Genomic DNA, 20,680 nt, shown 5'->3' with positions numbered 1-20,680 from the left:
CTGCGGTACTTTCCTTCAGGTTCAGATATCTTCACTCCGCGGCTGTTTCCTCCCGCTACGAATCGGCCCGACCAGTACCCCGGCTCTCCACCACCCCCACCCCGAGGCCGACCCCGTCTCTCAGCCTCCCACGAACTTGACGGCATCATAATGCTTGCACTCCGGGGTATTGTAGTACGCCAGGTACAGGGGAGTGCCTGCCTCCTCGCTCTGTGGCCGCAGGACGATGTACGGCGTTTCCCGATTCCAGGTGATCAGGACGACTATTCTCGAGGTGTAGTCCTTCAAAGCGATCGGCAGGATGTCTGCCACGTCGGAGTTCCAGTGGCCCCGCCGCGACATGTTATTGAGCTCGTGTATGAACTCCCAGAAACCGCCCGGGACAGCTTTGGCAAACATCTCAGAGTGAGCCCTGATATACCGCACTAGGTCTTCACGTAGCTGTTGAGCGGTGGTGGTGACTCTGGGTTCTCCTCTACCGAGTTGTCTGGCGACTGCCTCAAAGAAGCAGTTCCCATCCCGTGGAACCGGGTCGATCTCGAATTTGGGCGGGGGAAAGGGAAGATCCGTGGCGGACTCAAAGGACGACGTCGACGAGCTACTAGTACTATCTGTCAGCCTAAGCGTAGAGACGTCTGATATCTCGGAGCCAGTAACGCTCTGAACTGACAGGGCGTCTTCGTTCTTTTCTGCAGCAGGCACACTGGGTACATCAGAGCCCGCAACCTTGGACTGTCGTCCAAAACACTTCCTCAGGCTGGCATTCAGTTTTCTGGCCCGTTTCCTCACCTTCCGTTCAAACCTGCATTCACAGAAGATAACATCACCCTGTGCCATCTATTCGGAAATGCAGCTTGAACACATTGACGAAACGATGAGAGTCTTGTCAACGCCAGCTTGTTGACCTTTATCCGAGGGTAACCTGTATCCGTTAATCTTACAAATTTAGTACTTAGGGAGAGGACTAAAAGCACAAAAGGCGGTACTTTCAAACTACAATATTTTGAAAACCTTGCAGTTTGAACCCACCGTCCGCCGACTTCATATCCGTTAAACTAGTACCTTGTTTTCAAAAACAGATATAGGTTACCCAACGAATAAAAGTCAACTAGCGCTAATAAAGGAAGCACAGAAACGCAGAAACGCAGAAAAGTGAATCCTACAACGGTCCAGTATGAAAGAAGAGACCGTCGAAATACTATAGACACATAACACATCACATTACCTAACGTTACATATATAACGTTATATAACGTTGCTAGCAATACATTTAGTAATAAGAAAGTAAAAAGGCGACGGGTGTAACGAAATTGGTACTTGTTTATTACGTCGAACAAGCATAGAATTGTACGTCCAAATCCTCAAATCTCAGAAACAAACAAACATACATACATACAAACGCTACCCAAAATATAACCTTCTTGGCGAAGGTAATTAAATCTGTAGAAGTCCCGTATAGTTAATAAAGGTAGGAAATAAACTAACGGGAAGTTTCGTCAGAAAGTTGGTAGTCAACCCTTCTCCGCCTGACGCCCACTTATTAGGGGGGGGGGGGGGGGGGGACACACCAGTTTATTTGGGGGTGCAATTGGAGGCGGCATACCCTAAAGTCTAGCGACCAGCTCTACCAGGGAATTATCCTGAAGCAAAATAACTGTATATATGGTGAAGGGATATTCCTTTAGCTACAAGATCAACTGAATTTCGATCCTTCAACTTCTTAACATTATTTTCATGTAAAAAGTAATGCAAAAAATCGGGCATTTTGGCATTGAAAGAAAAAACATGAAGACGATTTTTCCGGCAAAGACGACTGATACTGTCAGAAAGAGGAAAATCTAAAGAGTAATCCAGGCAATTATGAAGAAAATTCTAGTACTACAGTTTTTTTAATCATCCACGGCGCGCGGCATTACAACTTGACTTAATACAGCGCTTTAGAGGTCAATCTAGGTCAAGGGCCTGTTTACATTCAGGCGTAGGAATATCCCGGAAGTAAGGCGCGGACCAAAACACAATTTGCACCAAAAACACACCATTTCCTACGCTTTTCAGCCATGTAACCGTTAAATGTCATTTCGCAGGAAATAATAAGAAATGTCAACTCAAACATGGACCCTCGGAAGCCTTTCGTCACTTTTTGGTCGCGCACTACCACGGACCCCCGGTCGCGGAAGAACTGGGGTGTGCATCGTTAAAGTTGGGCTACTGAACGTTTTCTAACAAGTTACTGTTTGTTTCCATATGAAGTCAAATGTATCATCACGGCTATAAATGGTTTGACCAGGCTGGAAAATTACCAGGTATCAGAATTCTTTGCTTTTTTACACCGCCAAATCATAGCATAGCTCCCAACGGTTTTGTATGGTTTTAATGCAACCCTTCCCTATCAGTAATGGAACTGACAAAACGTTGGTATTTTTCGCTTCGGGTTGCCTACGAAAAAACAACTCTACTATCCATGTATCATTATGAGTTTTATATACAATGTATGGAGAAACGTCAAACGTAATCCAGGTAATAAGATATGCCAAAAAGCAGTTACTCAAGCAACTGGATATGATTTGGGAAACGGCCAGACGTTTCCAATGTCATCCAGTTGCTTGAGTAACTGCTTTTTGGCAATGTATGAGAAAGCTATACCTTCCGTCTGTCTACATTTCACACCACCAAGTTAGGTGACACTCGAACTATCGTATGAATACAAAAAGGTATACCTAGCACTTTGGAAAACTTCGTAGTCGTGTTCGCTTCACTAAAGTTTTACTTACCATGACTCCCTGTTTTGTGGCACCACATTAAAGTTCACCGGGTGAACTAGGTTTTTACTGTTCATGCAACCCATAATTATAATGGGTACGTTTCAAATGTCGATTTCTATACGTCAGTGAATATCTCCGTAAGCGTTGAACAAGCGTACGCGATCTGTACGAGTCGCTAGCGGCTTGTTTACGTCGCTGTAAACAGTGTTGACGTTCCACGGTAACGTTTGTGACGTTCTGGAACAGCTTTCAAGTAGCGCGAGCTTCCCATGATGGTTTGCGCACTCTAGAAGTAATTTCTTAACAACTTACGAACGTACCGTTACTTTGGACGAGCTCCCGCTCAAAACTAGCCTGTAGTCTTGTTGTACTTTTAGTCGCTCCCTGAAGGTAGGCTAGCGCCAACAAGGGAAACGTACCTTCTGGGAGCGACTAAAAGCCCAACAAGACTGGACTCCAGGCTAGCGAAATCAAACAGACTTGAGAGCGTCTTTCACTTGACTCCATCCACCAGGGACTTGATTTCCTTCAGTTCAGTCGGTGTCAGTTCTAAAGTTGTTGATAGTCCAAGCAATGAATTCATAGAATTCGTAAATGAAAGAGTGATAAGTCTGCAACGTTTAACGTGTTATAGGTGTTCACTTCTATTTTCAACTAAGGCCAAGGTCCCGGGGTCCAGGCGGACTGTTTCTGGAAACGAAAAATAGAAAAATACACGTAAAAACGTACACAAATAGTACCCATATATCTTTACGTAATTACGTCTCGTATAGTTTGGTGTCTTTTATATCATAACTTTTCGTTTCCGAAAGCTGTCCGGCCGGGCACCGGTATCATGGAAACGCCCTTTCTTTGGCTGATACAAGGCGGGAATGACACTCCTAATTAATATAAAGGCACAAGACCGGTGATACGGCAGTGTTCGAACCCTTGGTCTTGAGCCAAACACGCTACCGTTACGCCACGCGATCCCGCATTTGTATTACAAATCAGTCATGAACAACCTGTAAAAAATACAAAAGTTGTTTTTTTTTAGCTTTGCTTTGCCTGGTCAGCTGCAGCTGAAATCTTTGTCTTGTTGCTGTATAGTCTTTCTGTAAGTGCGACCAATTTGTCAGCCGTCTGCTCTGGTACATCCAAACTGCCAGCAAGGGGTTGCAGTTCATCACGATTGGACTAGGAGGCATGCATGCACAGTATTCAACATTGTTTGGAATTGACGTTCAAATTAAACCTTTGATTCGAATTCGTTTCTGGACCAAATTCAGAGCCAAGTTGTTTTTCCAGTCCCGTCTCTAATGCATTAATCCTAGGGGATTACATTCAATCTTTAATCCGCTTCTGAACCTGGCCTTGGAAATTAAGACCCGTTCTAGCAAGCCGCACTTGGAAATATTTGTAGTATACTTAGTAGTATATGCACACTAAGGTTGTACATGTACATGTCCATGATACATAAGGTTCCGGTTCGGAGTTTTTTTTACGATTCGACGCGGCCGATTTGACTGTCTCTGAGAAAAGCACTAGCGCTTCTCAAAACATCGTTTTTCCGGACAACTCAATGTTTCCGATTGAAAAGGGTGCCTTGTCGCTGACATTTTCTGTAGAAATGTTATTTTTGGTAAAAACCATCAAAAATATAAGCTTTTCACCCAAAAATTGCTAATTTCGGGCCATTCTTTACAGGCCACTACACGGTAAAAATGAATTTTCCTGGGGTAATGACTAATATGGCAATAAAGGTCAAGACTTCTTCTGTATACTGAGTAAAAAAGGAAAAAAAGTTATCCGATACGTTTTCCGTGAGCTCCGATGGCGCTAAAACACCCAAAACGCATATAGAACGCACGATCTGGGTAATCAGGCGACGAAACGCTTCACCGCTATCGCGCGCGCTAATACCAGGAAGTGTTCGCCGCACGATCAAATCTCCGACACCATAAAACGCTACGAACAACAAGCATTTGAAGAAGTATAAAAGATTATACATTGCTAAAGCGATAGCCGGAAAATCTAAAGCCAAACCTATAGAGACAACCTCTGATTTGCGTCTTATTTTTAGGGAACCGGAACCATAAGATGCCATAGCAATCACTAAAAGTGAATTGAGGGTTACGTCATTTTACGCCTGCGAGAAAGTTTTCCCGAGAGAGTTGACATGAGAGTGTTGTGTGTTCTTCCAACAGAAAAAGCACATTGTTTTTACATTTTTTTTATAAAATCACAACTTAACATTTCATGAACCATATGCGGTGTTCCTGGGTGTACATATGTTGGTTCTTATGATACCATAAGATATCAGGACGTTTTGGCACCTAGACCAGGTCAAAGAAGACTATTAGGGTTAGGCTTAGTTGATCTTAGTTAGAGGGCCTTAGAACATTAATCCTTGGCTAGACTAACCAAAGACTAATGATTTGTGATACGATTTTTATCCCATCGCGTAACGGCAGCGTGTTTGGCTCGGGACCTAGGTCCGAATCCTGCCGTGTCACCGATCTTGTGCCCTTGTGAAAGGCACTCAGTTACACAACTTTCCTCAATTGTGACTCAGGTAAAACTGATAGGACGTGGAATGGAGGTCCAGTAATCCCTGTTTGTAAAGAAAGTTAACCCTCCACGCCTTTCGAAAAAGAGTAGGAGCATGCCCTGGTGTGCGATTGTGCAAAATTCTTCTGTTTGAAGTTGGTGATTCACTACAAAAAACACCCGGATGGAAGCCTAGCGAACCTCCGTCTCGTATAAGCCTTGCGGTGATATCAGCCAACACCATTCACTCAGACATGAGACCTGGCGTATCCCCGCCTTGTATCAGCTAAAGAAAGGTATTAGGAGCACATATGGTTGCCACAATGTGAGAAGATAGGAAGGTGGCCATAGGTGGTCTTTTAGGACAGGACCACCTCACATATGTTTCTAATTAATATAATAAGCATTCAATAAAGGGACAGACCCCAGTCTGTCCTCGTTCAGTTCTAACCATGGCCAGGCAAGCACATAGTGTATGCCTCATCCTTTGCTCCCCTACAAAGGGTATGTCGCCCCGTAAGGCCCACGTCACGTTCCCAAACCGGGGCCCGGCCGGGCAGCTTTCCGGGAACGAAAAATATGATATAAAAGACACCAAACTATTCAAGACGTAAAGGGAATAGACGTAGGCATTATTTATAGTTTTACGTACTATACATTTCTATTCTTCGTTTCCACAAACAGTCCGGTCGGGCCCCGCTTTGGAAATGTGACGCTTTCCTAACTTGAAAATAGAAGTAAACACCTAACACTTTGCAGACTTGTCATACTTGCAGTTATGCATTCATAAACTCTGTTGGGACTTCGGAATTCATTGACAACGGAAGAGCTGAAACCAACTTACCTGCGGTGTAGAAAATACAGTAACTGTAACTTGTTCAACTTTGTTACGAAAGACTTCTGGAATGCGCGAAGCATCATGGGAAGCTCGCGGTGTTAAAAAATTGTTCCGGAACGTCACAAACGTTACCGTGGAACGTCAACACTGTTTTAGCGAGGTAAACAAGCCGCTAGCGACTCATACAGATCGCGTACGTACGCTTGTTCAACGCTTATCTAGAAATTTTCGATTTACTTACTCTATATCATAGAGATCGACAATCATTATGGGGTGTACGAACACCAAGGTTCACCCAGTGAATTTTGACCCAGTGCCTCAAGCCAAGGAGACCTGGTAAGTAAATCCTATGTGAAAACATTACCATAAAGTTTTCCAAAGCGCTAGGTATACACTCCCTCAACATTGCCAAGGTACTCTGAGTTCTCGGATAATTTTGTGGTGTGAAATGTAAACAGACGAAAGGTATAGCTTCTTCATATATTGTGTATAAAAACCCATAATGATACATGGATAGTAGGATTGTTTATTCGTAAGCAACACGAAGGGAAAATATCAACGTTTCATCAGTTCTATAGCTAAAGTTTCCTCTTTGCTGTCATGACAGCTAGAAGTAGAACAAGTCCCCCATTACGTACTCCGATGAACGCTTCACTCTCATCAAGCTAAGGGAACAACCCGCCGTACGTGCAATTTTCCCATACGTTTTTTGGCCACGTCTGCCACGTATTTCTGAAAACGTTCAGACTGTACAGGGCAGGCGCGTCGCCCGTACGGGCACGTACGGGGGGCGAATCCACAGCCCGATGGCACACAAAGTTTTGCCTGCACGTGAAGTTCTACGGGGTGTCTGCGTGCTCCAAAATCCGTCGGATTCCCTACGAGTTCGTACGGAGGCGGTACTTATAACACTTACGGATCTCGAAAGATTGTCCATGTTTTGGCACGTAGAGAGCACGTAATTGCACGTACTGCGGGTTGTGCCCTTAGCTTCAGCAAACTAACTCGACTCACAGGACACAAAGTATTCATCGTCCGTAAACTAGTACTGTACTCCCAAATCTTGGCTATCACTCAAAATTCTTAATTACTAAGCATTTCAACCTCTTTGAAGTTATAGGTTTAATGTGTTGAATTTGACCGCCCTTGGGTTAAGGACTCTGTACGTGTTAGGCCTCCCATAGCATTGCAACATTTTCATAATGTATTCATGCATATCAATTAAGTTGATCACATTTTGTTACAAGTACATGTATGGTCATCATCTTATTTTGTTAAAGTTTTGTATTGATGTCTTTTGTATATATGTATAGTTGATATAAGTTTGACGCTGATATAAGTTTGTCAATATGAATGCGTCTGTAATCGTGGCCCTCCAACTTGAATAAAAAAAGACAGCAAAGAACTATACAGAACCGTTTGTAGTAAATTTGTGTTGGTCATATATAGGAACACTGATTTATTTATTTATTTATTCATCTCAAAACATGTGGGTAGCCCCTTCAACTTGTTTGAAGTTGATTTCCAAGGGGGCCCACTACATCAATAACAAAAACGAAACGTGTTACATTCAGTAAGACAACCAGAGGACAACAAACAATATATACAATAAACCGAAGCGTCTTTACCAAGAACATTCGTTGCTTCGCCAACCTTTAAAACTACTATTTACGGTCGTGATTATACGTGTATATATGGAAAGAAAATGTTCAATAGCCACATCATAATGTTACGGTCACGTTTCCACACAGGGGCTTACTTTTCTGCGATTCTGTTTTCGTCTTCTGTGTTTCATTCATTAATATACCTTTATACCGTTGACAAGACTGTCCTCTCTCTTTTTTTAATCATGTGTTAAATCTACATATCCGAATAGATTCATGAGGTTAGGATATTTTTCTGTGAAAGCAGGTTCGAAAGGAAGGTTAAGAGACGCTCGGGGAAGGTGAAACAAAACTTACTCAGATGCCTTCACCGAGACTCGAATTTGAAGACCAGGAAGATTGCGTGGCCTGAGCAGCCCAGAAGTGTGAAGACCACACAGAACAACGAGGACGCATTCTCAGTGAAGACCACACAAAGCAACGAGGACGCAGTCTCAGTGAAGACCACACAGAACATCGAGGACGCATTCTCAGTGAAGACCACACAAAGCAACGAGGACGCAGTCTCAGTGAAGACCACGCAAAGCGCGGAAGACGCACTCTCAGTGAAGTGCACACTAAGCAACGAGGACGCAGTCTCAGTGAAGACCACGCAAAGCAAGGAAGACGCACTCTCAGTGAAGTGCACACTAAGCAACGAGGACGAAATCTCAGTGAAGACCACGCAAAGCAACGAGGACGCACTCTCTGGAGATAGCAGCTTTTCTGATGACGTCTCAGATGTCTCTACATTAACAACAGAGTCTGAGAGTAGCAACTTATCTGAAGACGTCTCAGATGTCTCTACATTAACGACAGAGTCTGAGAGTAGCAGCTTATCTGAAGACGTCTCAGATGTCTCTACATTAACGACAGAGTCTGATACTGAGACTAGCACGTCATCCGGATCCTTCGAATCAGTCATCGACCTCCCCGTTTCCCCGCCCAAACCATCACGCGGGCAGACGACACCCGTCCCGAAGACACTCGTCCCGAAGACACTCGCCCCGAAGACGAGAGAAGAAATACTCCTCAAGAACATCGCAAGAGCAGGCTTCCAGATCGACCCAGTGCCTCGGGACGGGGATTGTTTTTTCGGTGCGGCCGCCAGACAACTCGGCAGAGGAGAACCCCGTATTGACACCACCGCCCTGCAGCTCCGTAAAGACCTAGTGCACCACATCAGGGCTCACAGTGAGAAGTTCTGCGTAGCGGTACCGGGCGGTTTCTGGGCGTTCCAACAGGAGTTGGACAGGCTGGCACGGCGGGGCCACTGGTGCTCGGATGTAGCAGACGTCCTTCCGATCGCTTTGGCGGATTTTACGTCTAGAGAGGTTGTGCTGATCACCAGCACCGACATGCAGGTCATGGTGCTGCCGCCAGAGGGCGAGGAGTCAGGCACCCCGCTAGTGTTGGCCTACCTGACTACCCCGGGCGGAGAGCACTACGATGCCGTCAGGTTCGTGGGAGGCTGAGAGACTGGATCGGCCTCGGGGTGGGGGGTACCGGGGGCACTGGTCGGGCCGGAGTGACGAGGAGTACGGTGACAAATCTGACAAATATGGGAGTGACGATTCCCGAGCGGGAGGGAGAGCCAGTACCGATCCGAAGCAGAGGAATATGGAGCCCGAGTGAGCATGAAGTTCGCATCATTCATAACTAATGATTTAGTTATAGTATTTTCTCATTGATTTGCATAATTTTGCATTCCTAAAAGTTTTAGTTTCTCAGTTGCACCTATCATGGAATGCAGTGAATTATGAATAATTAAAATTGATAAGCAATATCATTGATCATGCAAATTGACTGCATGATTTTGTATCTAAATGTTTTTTACTTAGGCTGTCTATATACATGATCATATACGGTACCAAAACTCGATCAGTAAACACCAAACTGCATGCAAGGGTTGCAGTTCATCATGATTTTACTAGGTGGCGTGCATGTAATCACAGCAACATTGTTTGGATGTTCAAATTAACGTTATCAATTCGTTTCTAGACCAAATTCAGAGTCAAGTTGTTGTTAACGTTTTTCAGTCACGTTTCTTGAGGCACCAGGACGTTTTGGCAACAAGACCAGGTCCGAGGAAGACGACACTTGGTTGGCTACACGACAGGTCAAAGTTCGAAGACTCCAAGATGGCTGCCAGGCACACGTTTTTCCTCGTCAGTTCGACTTCACAGCGGATTTTTAGCCTTGGAGCGAGGTATTATATCATATATTGATATCACTATAATCTCTTTGCACCGTTGTGCGTATGTTGTTACCATGTAAAGTTTACATAAAGGCTGCAGAATGAAGCGAGAGCTTTGACCTTGTTTGTGTGTTGGTGTTGTGGGGGGGCACTCGGGTATATTAAACTTAGTATCCATAAATTTGGGAGGATTACGTTAAAATTTCCGTTGAAATCTGATGTGAAACCTTGAAAACAAAAGTAACGGGTTCCGCACTGGTGTTCCAGTGCTGAATCAATGGGTCGAATCGGCCTCAGCACTGGTTTTCCAGTGCTGAAGAAACGTCAGCACTGGTTTTCCAGTGCTGAACGGCCTTGTTGCAGTGCTGAAGCTCCCTCAGCACTGGAATTCCAGTGCTGAACTATTCCGAGCACTGGTTTTCCAGTGCTGAACTGCCGTCAGCACTCGGGTACCAGTGCTGAACTCGCGGCGGCGAGGCGGCGAGCCAGTTCAAAGGTCGTCAGCACTGGAACCGAGTGCTGATATACAAAAGTAACGGGTTCCGCACTGGATTTTCCAGTGCTCGGGAACTTTTCAGCACTGGAAGACCAGTGCTGAAAAAACGTCAGCTCTGGGCTTCCAGTGCTGACGATTATAAAGCACTGGAACGTTCCAGTGCTGAACGTAATATTCATTCGTAGCATGCGTCCGTACGGCTGAGTTATTTCCTTTCGACTTGTTACCTTGTTTGGCGGAGATTGACATTACACATGACATTGACAACAACAGTTTTATTTAATAATGAAAGAATAAAAAGAGGCCATGACTTTGAGCTTTTATTGAATTGTGTGAATGTGATAGATATAGCCCTTTCGGGAATCATTTCGGTGGCCCTGAAAAGGGCCGGGGTAATTGTAGACAGCAGATCAGTCTTCGTTGTTATTTGTGTCGAACAGATGGCGGTGTATCTCTAGGAAAAGGCAGTCCCCTAGAGCTTGTGCTGGGCGCGTTGGTGCCTGGTAGTCCTCGATGATGGCTTCCAGCTCCTGGCGAGCACTGCAACAAGGCCGTTCAGCACTGGAAAACCAGTGCTGACGTTTCTTCAGCACTGGAAAACCAGTGCTGAGGCCGATTCGACCCATTGATTCAGCACTGGAACACCAGTGCGGAACCCGTTACTTTTGTATACTTGCTAACGTGATTGAAGACGTTTTAGACAGGTTAATTTTGTTATAATTGTAAACAGCAGCTCATGCCGCCTTGAGTCGTGTCACTAGAGTCGGCGGCTTCAGCACTCAGCGGTTTCCAGTGCGGAATATTTGTCAGCACTGGATTTCCAGAGCTGAAACGTCCTCAGCACTGGATTTCCAGTGCTGAAACGTCCTCAGCACTGGATTTCCAGTGCTGAAACGTCCTCAGCACTGGATTTCCAGTGCTGACAGGAGGACATTCAGTGCTGAAGCTGCCTCAGCACTGGATTTCCAGTGCTGACGGCGGCTCAGCACTGGACTTCCAGTGCTGACGACCACTTCAGCACTGGTGTTCCAGTGCTGACAGAGGAGACCGTTACTTTTGTATATTTGCCTTGAGCAAGCCTTGAAAACAACCGCTGCAAAACGCACTTACAAAAGGTCATCTCTAAGTAGATGTTCGGGTGTTTTCTAATCTTGGAAAACATTTCCTCACATCTGCTTGGAGATTTACAAAAGCATGTTTGCCTGTTTGTTTGTTTGTTTGTTTGTTTGAATTTTTACTTGTATTGCAAACTCAGTAAACCACCTCGACTGTGTATTGGATTTTGTGTTTTGATAATGTGTGTACAAGTATTTGATATGTGTGTATTTGATATTGTGTGAATTCGATAATATCATTGTGTATATTTGATAAGGTGTGTATTTTATGATGTGTGTATTGAATGATGTATATATTTAATAATGTGTATATTTGATAAAGCACAGCAAGTAAATTTTATGGATGACATCCTCTGCAGACTGCAAAAATAGTGCGATAGGGTTAGAAAAAAAAAGTTGGGTGAAATTGAAAAAAAAAAACACTCAGTCATGGCTTCCATATTGGTGCCATTTCTACAACTACAGTCCTGCGTACCACGCAAGTGTCACTTTTACAAGTACAATTGTTAGGCTATAACACATTTGGTACTTTTTCATCATGTTGACCATTCTTGCAGACAAAAAAATTCATGTTTATTTTCTTCTGAAATCAGGCAAAAATTATTGCGCGTGCTGGTGTCATCCATAAAATTTACTTGCTGTGGCCTAACGTGTGTATTTGTGCCTAGGTTGTCTTGTGTCAGACGAGGTGTCCACACTGCAGCATGTTTACTGAAGAAGGACAGTGGCAGTAAAACAGACAGGTATGTACAGGTAGTTTTAATATTCAAGGTGAATATTATATTAGTTATATTATATTAGTTAAATGCCCACAGAGCTTGAAATTCATTTTCGAGAATAGGTGTATTGGTTGCACGAAAAGAAGCACAAGATATTTATCATCACAAGACCTGACACACATTTTTTAAAGGTTTGAAAAATTGTGATGGACCCTAAGTCTTTGATTGTCCATAGTCAGCTTCAACATTTTAAGATAATAATACATGAATGGTTTCCTTATTTTTCTGACTCGTAAATATGACGGATCACCTGTACTAGTGCATAGCCTGGGTGCCATCGCAGCGGGTAGCTAGTTTGCTTGATGGTCGCTTCTGCTACCCAACTAGAGACCTGCACATTCGTTTGGTGTTGATGTCAGTTAATGAGCAAATTAAGAAATGGATTCTATGTAGCACAAGTTTGATGACAACAGGCCTCTCACAAGCAGACGGAGGGAGTTTTGGGCATCAGGGCGCCAGTTTGAACAATCGCTGGAACCCATTCCTTAATTCGCTCATGTTTATAGAGACCAATCAGTGCCCTTGTCCAAAATTTGGACGATTCCAAATGCTAAGATGGTCAAGGATTCCAGACAGAACAGCAGAGAAGTGACTGTATATAGTGTATAATAATTGTCAGAGCTAGAAACGATTGCATATAGTGTATAATAGATGCCGGAGCAAACTACTTTCCAGATGGCACCCACGCTAACTGGTGCACCTACACTAGTCAAAAATTATGTACAAAGCCATAAGTTTGAATGCGCAAATGTGCACACTCAGTCAGGCATGATTTTGAGGCATTACCATAGACGCCTATGGAATGGCCATAACGGCTATCATCTAGAAAATATGATTTTATCCATTCTCACAGTTACTTACTACTAGTCTGGTAAAGATTATCTGTATATTAGAGGGCCCCTACGCTGTGATTTGTATCCCCTATGCTTTGATTTGGGCCAATATGCCATGTTTCAGCCCGAGTTGTGGGCTTGTTTGTTGTTTTGTAACAAAGCCCAAGAAAGTAACAAAAAATTGGCTTTATTTCATGAAATTTAGCTCTCAAAATGCAAAAAAAAAGGTATTTTTGAGGGTCACAAATTCGAAATTCTTCAAGGGGAGAACGCCACGGACAACCCTACAAGACTCACCCTTCCACAGATTGCCATGTAGCTTTGCTGAACTATCATGCTCCTATACTGTGAAGAAACTGTGATGAGAACCCTGCTAACATCTCCTTTTCTTTTGGTGTTCATCCCCACTCTAGTGATGCTGAGGTGGACCCCCGACTGGTGGCAGCAGCTAAAGACATGGCCTCCAGTCTGGGGGGAGGGGAGAGGGTAGAGTCTGCACTGCTGCTGCAGCTAACATTAGTAACATTTGTGTTGATGTGTGCAGCAGTGATGGAGAGGTGGACCCCCGACTGGTGGCAGCAGCTAAAGACGTGGCCTCCAGTCTGGGGGGAGGGGAGAGGGAAGAGTCTGCACTGCTGCAGCTAACATTGGTAACATTTGTGTTGATGTGTGCAGCAGTGATGGAGAGGTGGATCCCCGACTGGTGGCAGCAGCTAACATTGGTAACATTTGTGTTGATGTGTGCAGCAGTGATGGAGAGGTGGATCCCCGACTGGTGGCAGCAGCTAAAGACGTGGCCTCCAGTCTGGGGGGAGGGGAGAGGGTAGAGTCTGCACTGCTGCAGCTAACATTGGTAACATTTGTGTTGATGTGTGCAGCAGTGATGGAGAGGTGGACCCTCGACTGGTGGCAGCAGCTAAAGACGTGGCCTCCAGTCTGGGGGGAGGGGAGAGGGTAGAGTCTGCACTGCTGCTGCAGCTAACATTGGTAACATTTGTGTTGATGTGTGCAGCAGTGATGGAGAGGTGGATCCCCGACTGGTGGCAGCAGCTAAAGACGTGGCCTCCAGTCTGGGGGGAGGGGAGAGGGTGGAGTCTGCACTCCTGCAGCAGCTCAGGAGACATGAGGACACCACGTCCGCAGCGAAGTCCGCAGCCACGCCTGCAGAGACGTCTGCAGACAACAGCAGTCTGGGGTATACCATCTCCTTATCTAGGCCACACATATTTGATAATTGGTTCTTGGAAATGCCGTTCGACCGCTCCTGTTTTTCCGGCAATGACCCAAACAAGTGCTTTTAAAAAGCCGGCATTTTGCCAAGGTTTGCGAACTTTTTTTTCTAGTTATTAGAATGTCATATAAATAGAACAGAGTAACTAACCTGATATGGGCACATGGAGAGATTCACAAATATGCAAATGACTTATGTCCAGAAATATGAAAATGAATATGTTTAGTGAAACTTTTTGTCATACAGTATGCAGTTATTTTCGAGAAAATCAGTTTGTTCTTGTGTAATTCTGTGATATAGATGTTGTATGGGCATTTTATGGAAAGTTAGAACGACATATATGCAGAGTATGCACGTCTCACGGTTCGTTCATTCAAATATCCCAACATCGAAAAAATGCAGAAGTAGAACAGGTGCAAAGGTGAGTTTTAATGTTCTATACAAAAGTATTGTTAATTAGTATTCCAATGGATGTAAAAATTAGTATTTTAATGGATGTAAAAAAGAAAAAAAAAAGACAGTTAAAAAAATTTCCCTCCCTGGAATCGAACCCGGTGCATTGGTTTACAATGCGCAAACTTTCCCACTGTGCTAGTGCGAACATAAAATGCCTGTTTTAACAGGTATAGAAATGTTCGGCATGGATTGAACAGGTCCGTTCATTCCAACGGCAACTACTCTGGCGACAAGGCATTTTGCTGCTGCAAGCGGCAAAATGCAAAAAATTCAACACACCTTCCATTCAGCAAATTTTCCCCATTTAAGAACTTTTTATAGGTGTGTATTACACATGTTTTTCATGCACAGAGAAACTCAAGCGAAGGCATGTATGTATGTGAGTACAAATAGCTGAAATCATGATCATAGTGCAATTGTTCTCATATAAGATAGGCAGCGAAATGAAATTTCCTCAATGACATATGAGTCATTCATTTCTTCCTGAATATGTTCCAGGGACCTGATTTCTGGATTACGAGTGGTACAAGGCCAGAAGACCAACAGGAATGCAACCAGGGGGAACAGGTAAGTGGTCACTCTAATGCTAATCACTTTTCAGGACTCGAAATTCATGCACCCACAGAAAATAATTGGGTGCACCTGGGTGCACAAAACCCCAGTATTTTGAGTCCTGCTTTTAGTGTATGTGTTTTGTACAGCCTGGTTTGGTAGTGTGTATTTAGTATATAATATAAACATGCCAGTAGAGCAGGAAATGTCTTATAACAGTGCAACCTGTTTTTGATACCTTCTCCAAAATGTCCTTTTATAGACCTTTTCTTTCAGAATGTTCTTGAAAGGTTATATGATGTCTTTTTTTGGGAAGGACTTACAAATCTGTCATATGAATATAACATTGCATCATGATATGTTATTTAAATTTCAAGCCTGTCATAGAATGGTTAAGCCAGTAGATTTTTTTCTGTATTTACATTATAAGGCAAGTGAATTTTTCAAAAGTTGTCCAACCTTGTCTAAAAAAAAACAGTTCTTAGGTTAACCCAGGGTTGTAGCCAGCACCTGTCCTTCAGTCCTTTGAAGGAATTTTGCAGCTGGGGACTGAAAAAAGTTTTCCCCATTCCGTCCCCTGGGACAGACAAAAATTGATATGTAAAGATCTTAAAAAAACTGAAACCCGTGTGTTCTTCTTCACCAAAATAGATGCCATTGAACAGCTTAGTCTACAAGCAAAATTTGCACCTCAAAATGCAGGAAATAGTGTTTCAGAGGGTCTTGATTTAGAAATTTTCTGGGACCCAGACCCCCTAGAAATGACGTGCAACGTCACGCCAAGCCTTCGGTGCTCGATAGGATTCCCATTCAAAATCAAGGGGACTGAAAATGATTTCAGGCTGGCTACAACCCTGGGTTAACCCATTACTAGAGGTTAAGTGTACAGTTTTGTTTCTAGGTCGGAGGTGAAGAACTTTCGTCAGGAATTTCAGCAGACGAGACAAACTCAGCCCAGATCAGAGCAAGTCTTCAGGAAAGAGAGGAGGTATGTGTACATGTGTTAGGGGAGGTATTTGCATGGGTGTACAGAAGCTGTGAAATGGATCGCAATGGAATGAAATGGAATATACAGCAAAACGGTACAACAGAATGGTACAGTATATTCATAAAGTATGAAATGGATCAAAATGGAAAAAAAATATGAAGTCAACTGAAATAACATCAAAGGAATTACCATACATATATATATGGAAACAATACTTTGGAAGGACCATACTGAAGTGGATGGTAAAAGAATATAGCATGTTTTATTCTGGAATTTACCCCAGAATTTTTTTTGGCCTAATTGTACTCTTAAAAGCCAGAATTGTTACCAACGTCTTTGGAAAGATGATATGAAAAAATTTGCTCACGAACTATACAAGGAAGCACACCAGTTCATTTCAGGCAGTACAGAAACTGTGACATTGTCGTTACTGTTTGCAGGTCGTTGTTTGAGGGGAAACGACTGGGAATCTTCATGCAGGAGGAGGTTAACAGCTGGGAGCCTGATGGTAACTTTTCTTACACACTTTCAGGCAGATCAAATAATGGCACGACTTGCATGATTTTAAAGGAACTGTTCATAAACAATCACATTCTAGCTATAAACTTAGTATTTCCAATTTTTGCATGTGCTTCATGTTTGTTACAGTTCTTTACTACCCTGTAAGGGCAGAGTTCTTGCCTGGCCCCTACTCTGTGCTTTGTATCCCCTATGCTGTGATTTGTACCCCCTATACTGTGATTGGAATCTACTATACTTTGATTTGATTTGGGCCTCTACGCTACATATGTTTCAACCTTTTCTGTTGTTTTGTAACAAACTTTTAAGGTAGAATAAATATGTTGCCTTCATTTAATCAAATTTGGCTCTAAAAATGCAGGAAATAGTGTTTCTGAGGATTAGGATTTTCAGGGAGATGATGTCCCAACCCCCCTTTAATGTTCACACCTGCTTATAATTTTCAAGGGGATGCCCCAGCCCCCCTACACTGCTCATGCCTGCACTGCTTGCTACTACTGCAACTACTACTACTAGTGTCTGTCAGTCTATGCAGACTATAACAACTACGCAAGGACAAAGACAATGTAGACTAGAATACAAAAAAAATGTGCAAATTGAATACAAAATACATAAACTTATTGGAAGACTTGGGAATTAACGGCACTGAACTTTAATCCAACACATTCCAGCAAATTCCAAACTGAACCATGAATAAACAAGCGGGCTTTAGCGCATTCTGGAAACTGTTTAGTGCATTGTTTACTATGTTTCCCCGGCCATTGCTACACATGCATTGGTCTGCCACTTTCTGTTGTGTCACGAGAAAATAACATTTCAAAGACAGTGTAACTGATAGCAAGTCCTTTGGGATTCTATTCCCAGTGGAACTTTAATCCAACACAATAATATATTAAACAAGGCTGTTTATCTATGGATTTCATATTTACAACGACAAATTTGTATCAATCGGCAGGCACTTACTCAAGGTTGAATTGGCAAATCGGCATGTCGGTAAACTGCTGATAGCCGCGATCAAAACACGGCCCCAAAATGCATCAACCAGCGGCAAATCCGTTCTGCTGTTCTACTACACAGTTATGACGTTCTATGAAACTTTCCATCCGTTGTTTGGTTAGCAAATGGTGGCAAAATACGTTGTTTGTGAATGGTTCCCAAAAAATATACTCGCAAAACACAGTACAAACTCCCTACAATACGTCCCCCATGTGGGGCTGTTGGTATCGCCAGTGAGATCCGTCCTACTGGCCTTTGGATGTGATCATTTTCAAAAATAGGGGTGAAGGGGCGTGCTGAAATATGATTCAAAATGGCGCGTGTTCGGATTTCCACTGAATTTGTGTAACAAAGCCTGGTCCTGTACTTTAAAGAGGGACTGTTCAAGGCATGTTGGTTGTGTTGGATGGACAGTTTATTAATATTTCGCTATATTTACTGTGATGATTAATGTGTAATGTGAGGACGAAGAGTAGGGTTGCTTGAAATTACAGTCGCTGCCCTCCTCCCACGGCTTGATAAACAGCATGAAAACATACCAGAAGATTGATTAACTTGTCACTGCAACATGCGATCTTTGTGAGCTCAAACCTACAAGGTTTTAAGTCGTATACCTTACTGGTTTTGTAAAGCACTCAACAGAATTTGCACACCGGAGCTAGTTTTTGACTGACAGATGGGTTCTGAAAAGTGTTGGATTAAAGTTGCGTTGGATTAAAGTTCAGTGCCGTTATTACGATAAAATCCAGAGTTCAATTCAAGGGGCTTGTTTGCTGATGGCCACATGCCGTCGGTGTCTTCTTTCAGCCTCCTTGAACTCCCATCCTCTATGAACTGCTTGCTAGGGTGCCCCTTACACTGTGACAAAAATCCTGGTGAGAAACCTAAAGGTCTGAACAAATGAACCTCCTCTCCTCTAACAGCACCTACATTATGGGATGAGGAGCAGAAAGCAGAGCTGCAGACACAAGTGGACCGTCCTCCTCGTAACGGGTTTGAGGAGATGATACAGTGGACTAAAGAAGGCAAGATGTGGACCTTTCCCATCCAGAATGACCAAGGTAGGGAGTGCTTATTAGACCTAGGAACAAAAATGTTTTTGTTTTGTTTTGTTTTTCAGTTCTGAAAAAATTAGGGTTGGTATGTTCGGATTAACTTTTCTTGTTAATTCATTTAGGCTGGCCAAAACTCTAGTGTGACATACTACAATACAGTTGAACAAAGTAACCTGAAATGCATGAGGACACCAAGTGTCTTTAATTGACTAACTTGAATGTTGTGCATAATAGATACATTTATCCTTCATTAGATAGGACAAGCAGTGTTTTTAATTCAATAGGAAGCTGGCTGAATCAAAATTCTAACTGGAAGCTATATGTGACTCCACTGCCCACCCCAAAAAAAAGATTAGGGTTAGGTAGGGAAACAAGAAACATAACATTTGTTTTCCTAGGCTCTACATTTTTCAAGAAGGCCATGTTTTTGATTGTGCGTGTCCATGTATGTGTCTGTCTATAATGTCAATAACTGGAGCAGACCTTGGTGGATCATTTTAATATTTCGTATGTGGGTAGGTCTTGATGAGACCTTGAAATGATTACTAGATTTTTGCCCCCCTTATGGCATATCATGGTACTACAGTGGAACTTCTTTTTTTTTTTATCTCGTGTTCTGGACACGCTATGGTCATGATTTTTGATTGGTACATGTAAAGCTCTTTGAGGGGAGGATATGTTTTTGCCTTCTAGTGTTTTGGGGGGACTGTAGCAGTATTTTTTTGTCAAAGTTTGACAAAGCATTATAAGTCGAAAAGGGCAGATTGTCAGGATAGTTGGTATATTTTTCATTTTCAATCTACCCTCTTGCTTCATTTATTTTCTCTCAAAAATTCTAGAAGAAGAATTTCAATTTTGTGGCATAAAGCATATTAGGTTTTTTGTCCATGTTTGGTGCATGTAGTTACATAGCTTGACTGTTTTGTCTTTCAGGTCTGGAAGAAGAGGCAGCAGTTGGTTTCCATGAACACGTGTTCCTAGAGGATCTACTAGAGGGTTTCCCAGAGAAGGGACCCATCAGGCACTTCATGGAGCTGGTCGTAACAGGGCTCTCCAAAAACCCCTACCTGACCCTACAGCAGAAGAGAGAACACGTGGACTGGTTCCGGAAATATTTCCAAGAAACGGAGCCCATTCTTAGAGCGTCAGGTTCCTTGACTGCATAACCTGCTATTTGACAACCTAGGAAATCTAGTCAGGAACAAAAGATAGGCTAACACTACTTCACCTTTATCTGTGGGGTAACCTTTATCTGATTTTTGAAATATTATCTCATGAAATACATTATATGTGGTTGGGAACAATGAGCTTTGTTATTGTGATAGGCCACACTACCTATGGTATGATTCAGCAGAGTTGACTTAGAAATTAAAGCAAAATAATGACTAGATAACAAATTTAGTCCCTTAGAACAACACTAAGGTACATGTAAATACTCTGATTGGCTGACAGCTGTTCAGTGGCTACTTCAGGCACTTCATGGAGCTGGTCGTAACAGGGCTCTCCAAAAACCCCTACCTGACCCTACAGCAGAAGAGAGAACACGTGGATCAGGTAATGGGCTGGGTTTTTTTCTTGCAGTTTTCGGCCCCTTGTATTTTCCAAGGTATTTTTCGGTGGCACCGGGTCAGGGCTCTAGCCAGCTCGAAATTTTTTTCCGTCAGCCAATTCCCATTGTCGTGAAAACCGCG

The 20,680-nt window shown here is 43.2% G+C and overlaps 3 protein-coding genes across 9 annotated transcripts; 2 read left to right on the top strand and 1 right to left on the bottom strand.

Moving 5' to 3' along the window:
* Positions 1 to 120: 120 nt before the first annotated feature.
* LOC118423010 lies at positions 121 to 2,943 on the bottom strand. The gene is made up of 2 exons (XM_035830904.1): positions 2,772 to 2,943; positions 121 to 802 (listed from the first exon to the last, which is right to left on the bottom strand). The coding sequence occupies exons 1-2, from the start codon at positions 2,843 to 2,845 to the stop codon at positions 121 to 123; spliced, it is 756 nt and encodes a 251-aa protein (XP_035686797.1). The 5' UTR covers positions 2,846 to 2,943.
* A 3,350-nt stretch (positions 2,944 to 6,293) lies between these two features.
* Positions 6,294 to 14,064, top strand: LOC118422495. Of its 7 annotated transcripts, none has more exons than XM_035830113.1 (5): positions 6,294 to 6,465; positions 8,041 to 9,403; positions 9,812 to 9,981; positions 12,249 to 12,323; positions 13,943 to 14,064. In XM_035830113.1, exons 1-2 carry the CDS (start codon positions 6,398 to 6,400, stop codon positions 9,245 to 9,247), a joined length of 1,275 nt encoding a protein of 424 aa, XP_035686006.1. In that variant the 5' UTR covers positions 6,294 to 6,397; the 3' UTR covers positions 9,248 to 9,403; positions 9,812 to 9,981; positions 12,249 to 12,323; positions 13,943 to 14,064. The 7 variants fall into 7 exon arrangements, with proteins under 7 accessions (XP_035686006.1, XP_035686004.1, XP_035686007.1 ...); XM_035830111.1 differs by having other exon boundaries at positions 13,940 to 14,064; XM_035830114.1 differs by lacking the exon at positions 13,943 to 14,064 and adding an exon at positions 13,871 to 13,908.
* LOC118423009 (28S ribosomal protein S31, mitochondrial-like) lies at positions 9,914 to 20,419 on the top strand. Its single transcript, XM_035830903.1, has 9 exons — positions 9,914 to 9,981; positions 13,606 to 13,749; positions 13,868 to 14,045; positions 14,128 to 14,387; positions 15,378 to 15,446; positions 16,333 to 16,419; positions 16,860 to 16,927; positions 18,858 to 18,995; positions 19,923 to 20,419. The coding sequence occupies exons 1-9, from the start codon at positions 9,914 to 9,916 to the stop codon at positions 20,153 to 20,155; spliced, it is 1,245 nt and encodes a 414-aa protein (XP_035686796.1). The 3' UTR covers positions 20,156 to 20,419.
* The last annotated feature ends 261 nt before the right edge of the window (positions 20,420 to 20,680 follow it).

This window comes from Branchiostoma floridae, chromosome 9 (genome assembly GCF_000003815.2).
Source record: "Branchiostoma floridae strain S238N-H82 chromosome 9, Bfl_VNyyK, whole genome shotgun sequence".
NCBI lineage: Eukaryota > Metazoa > Chordata > Leptocardii > Amphioxiformes > Branchiostomatidae > Branchiostoma > Branchiostoma floridae.
The sequence above is the reverse complement of the archived record's forward strand: the minus strand, read 5'-3'. Positions and strand labels throughout refer to the sequence as shown.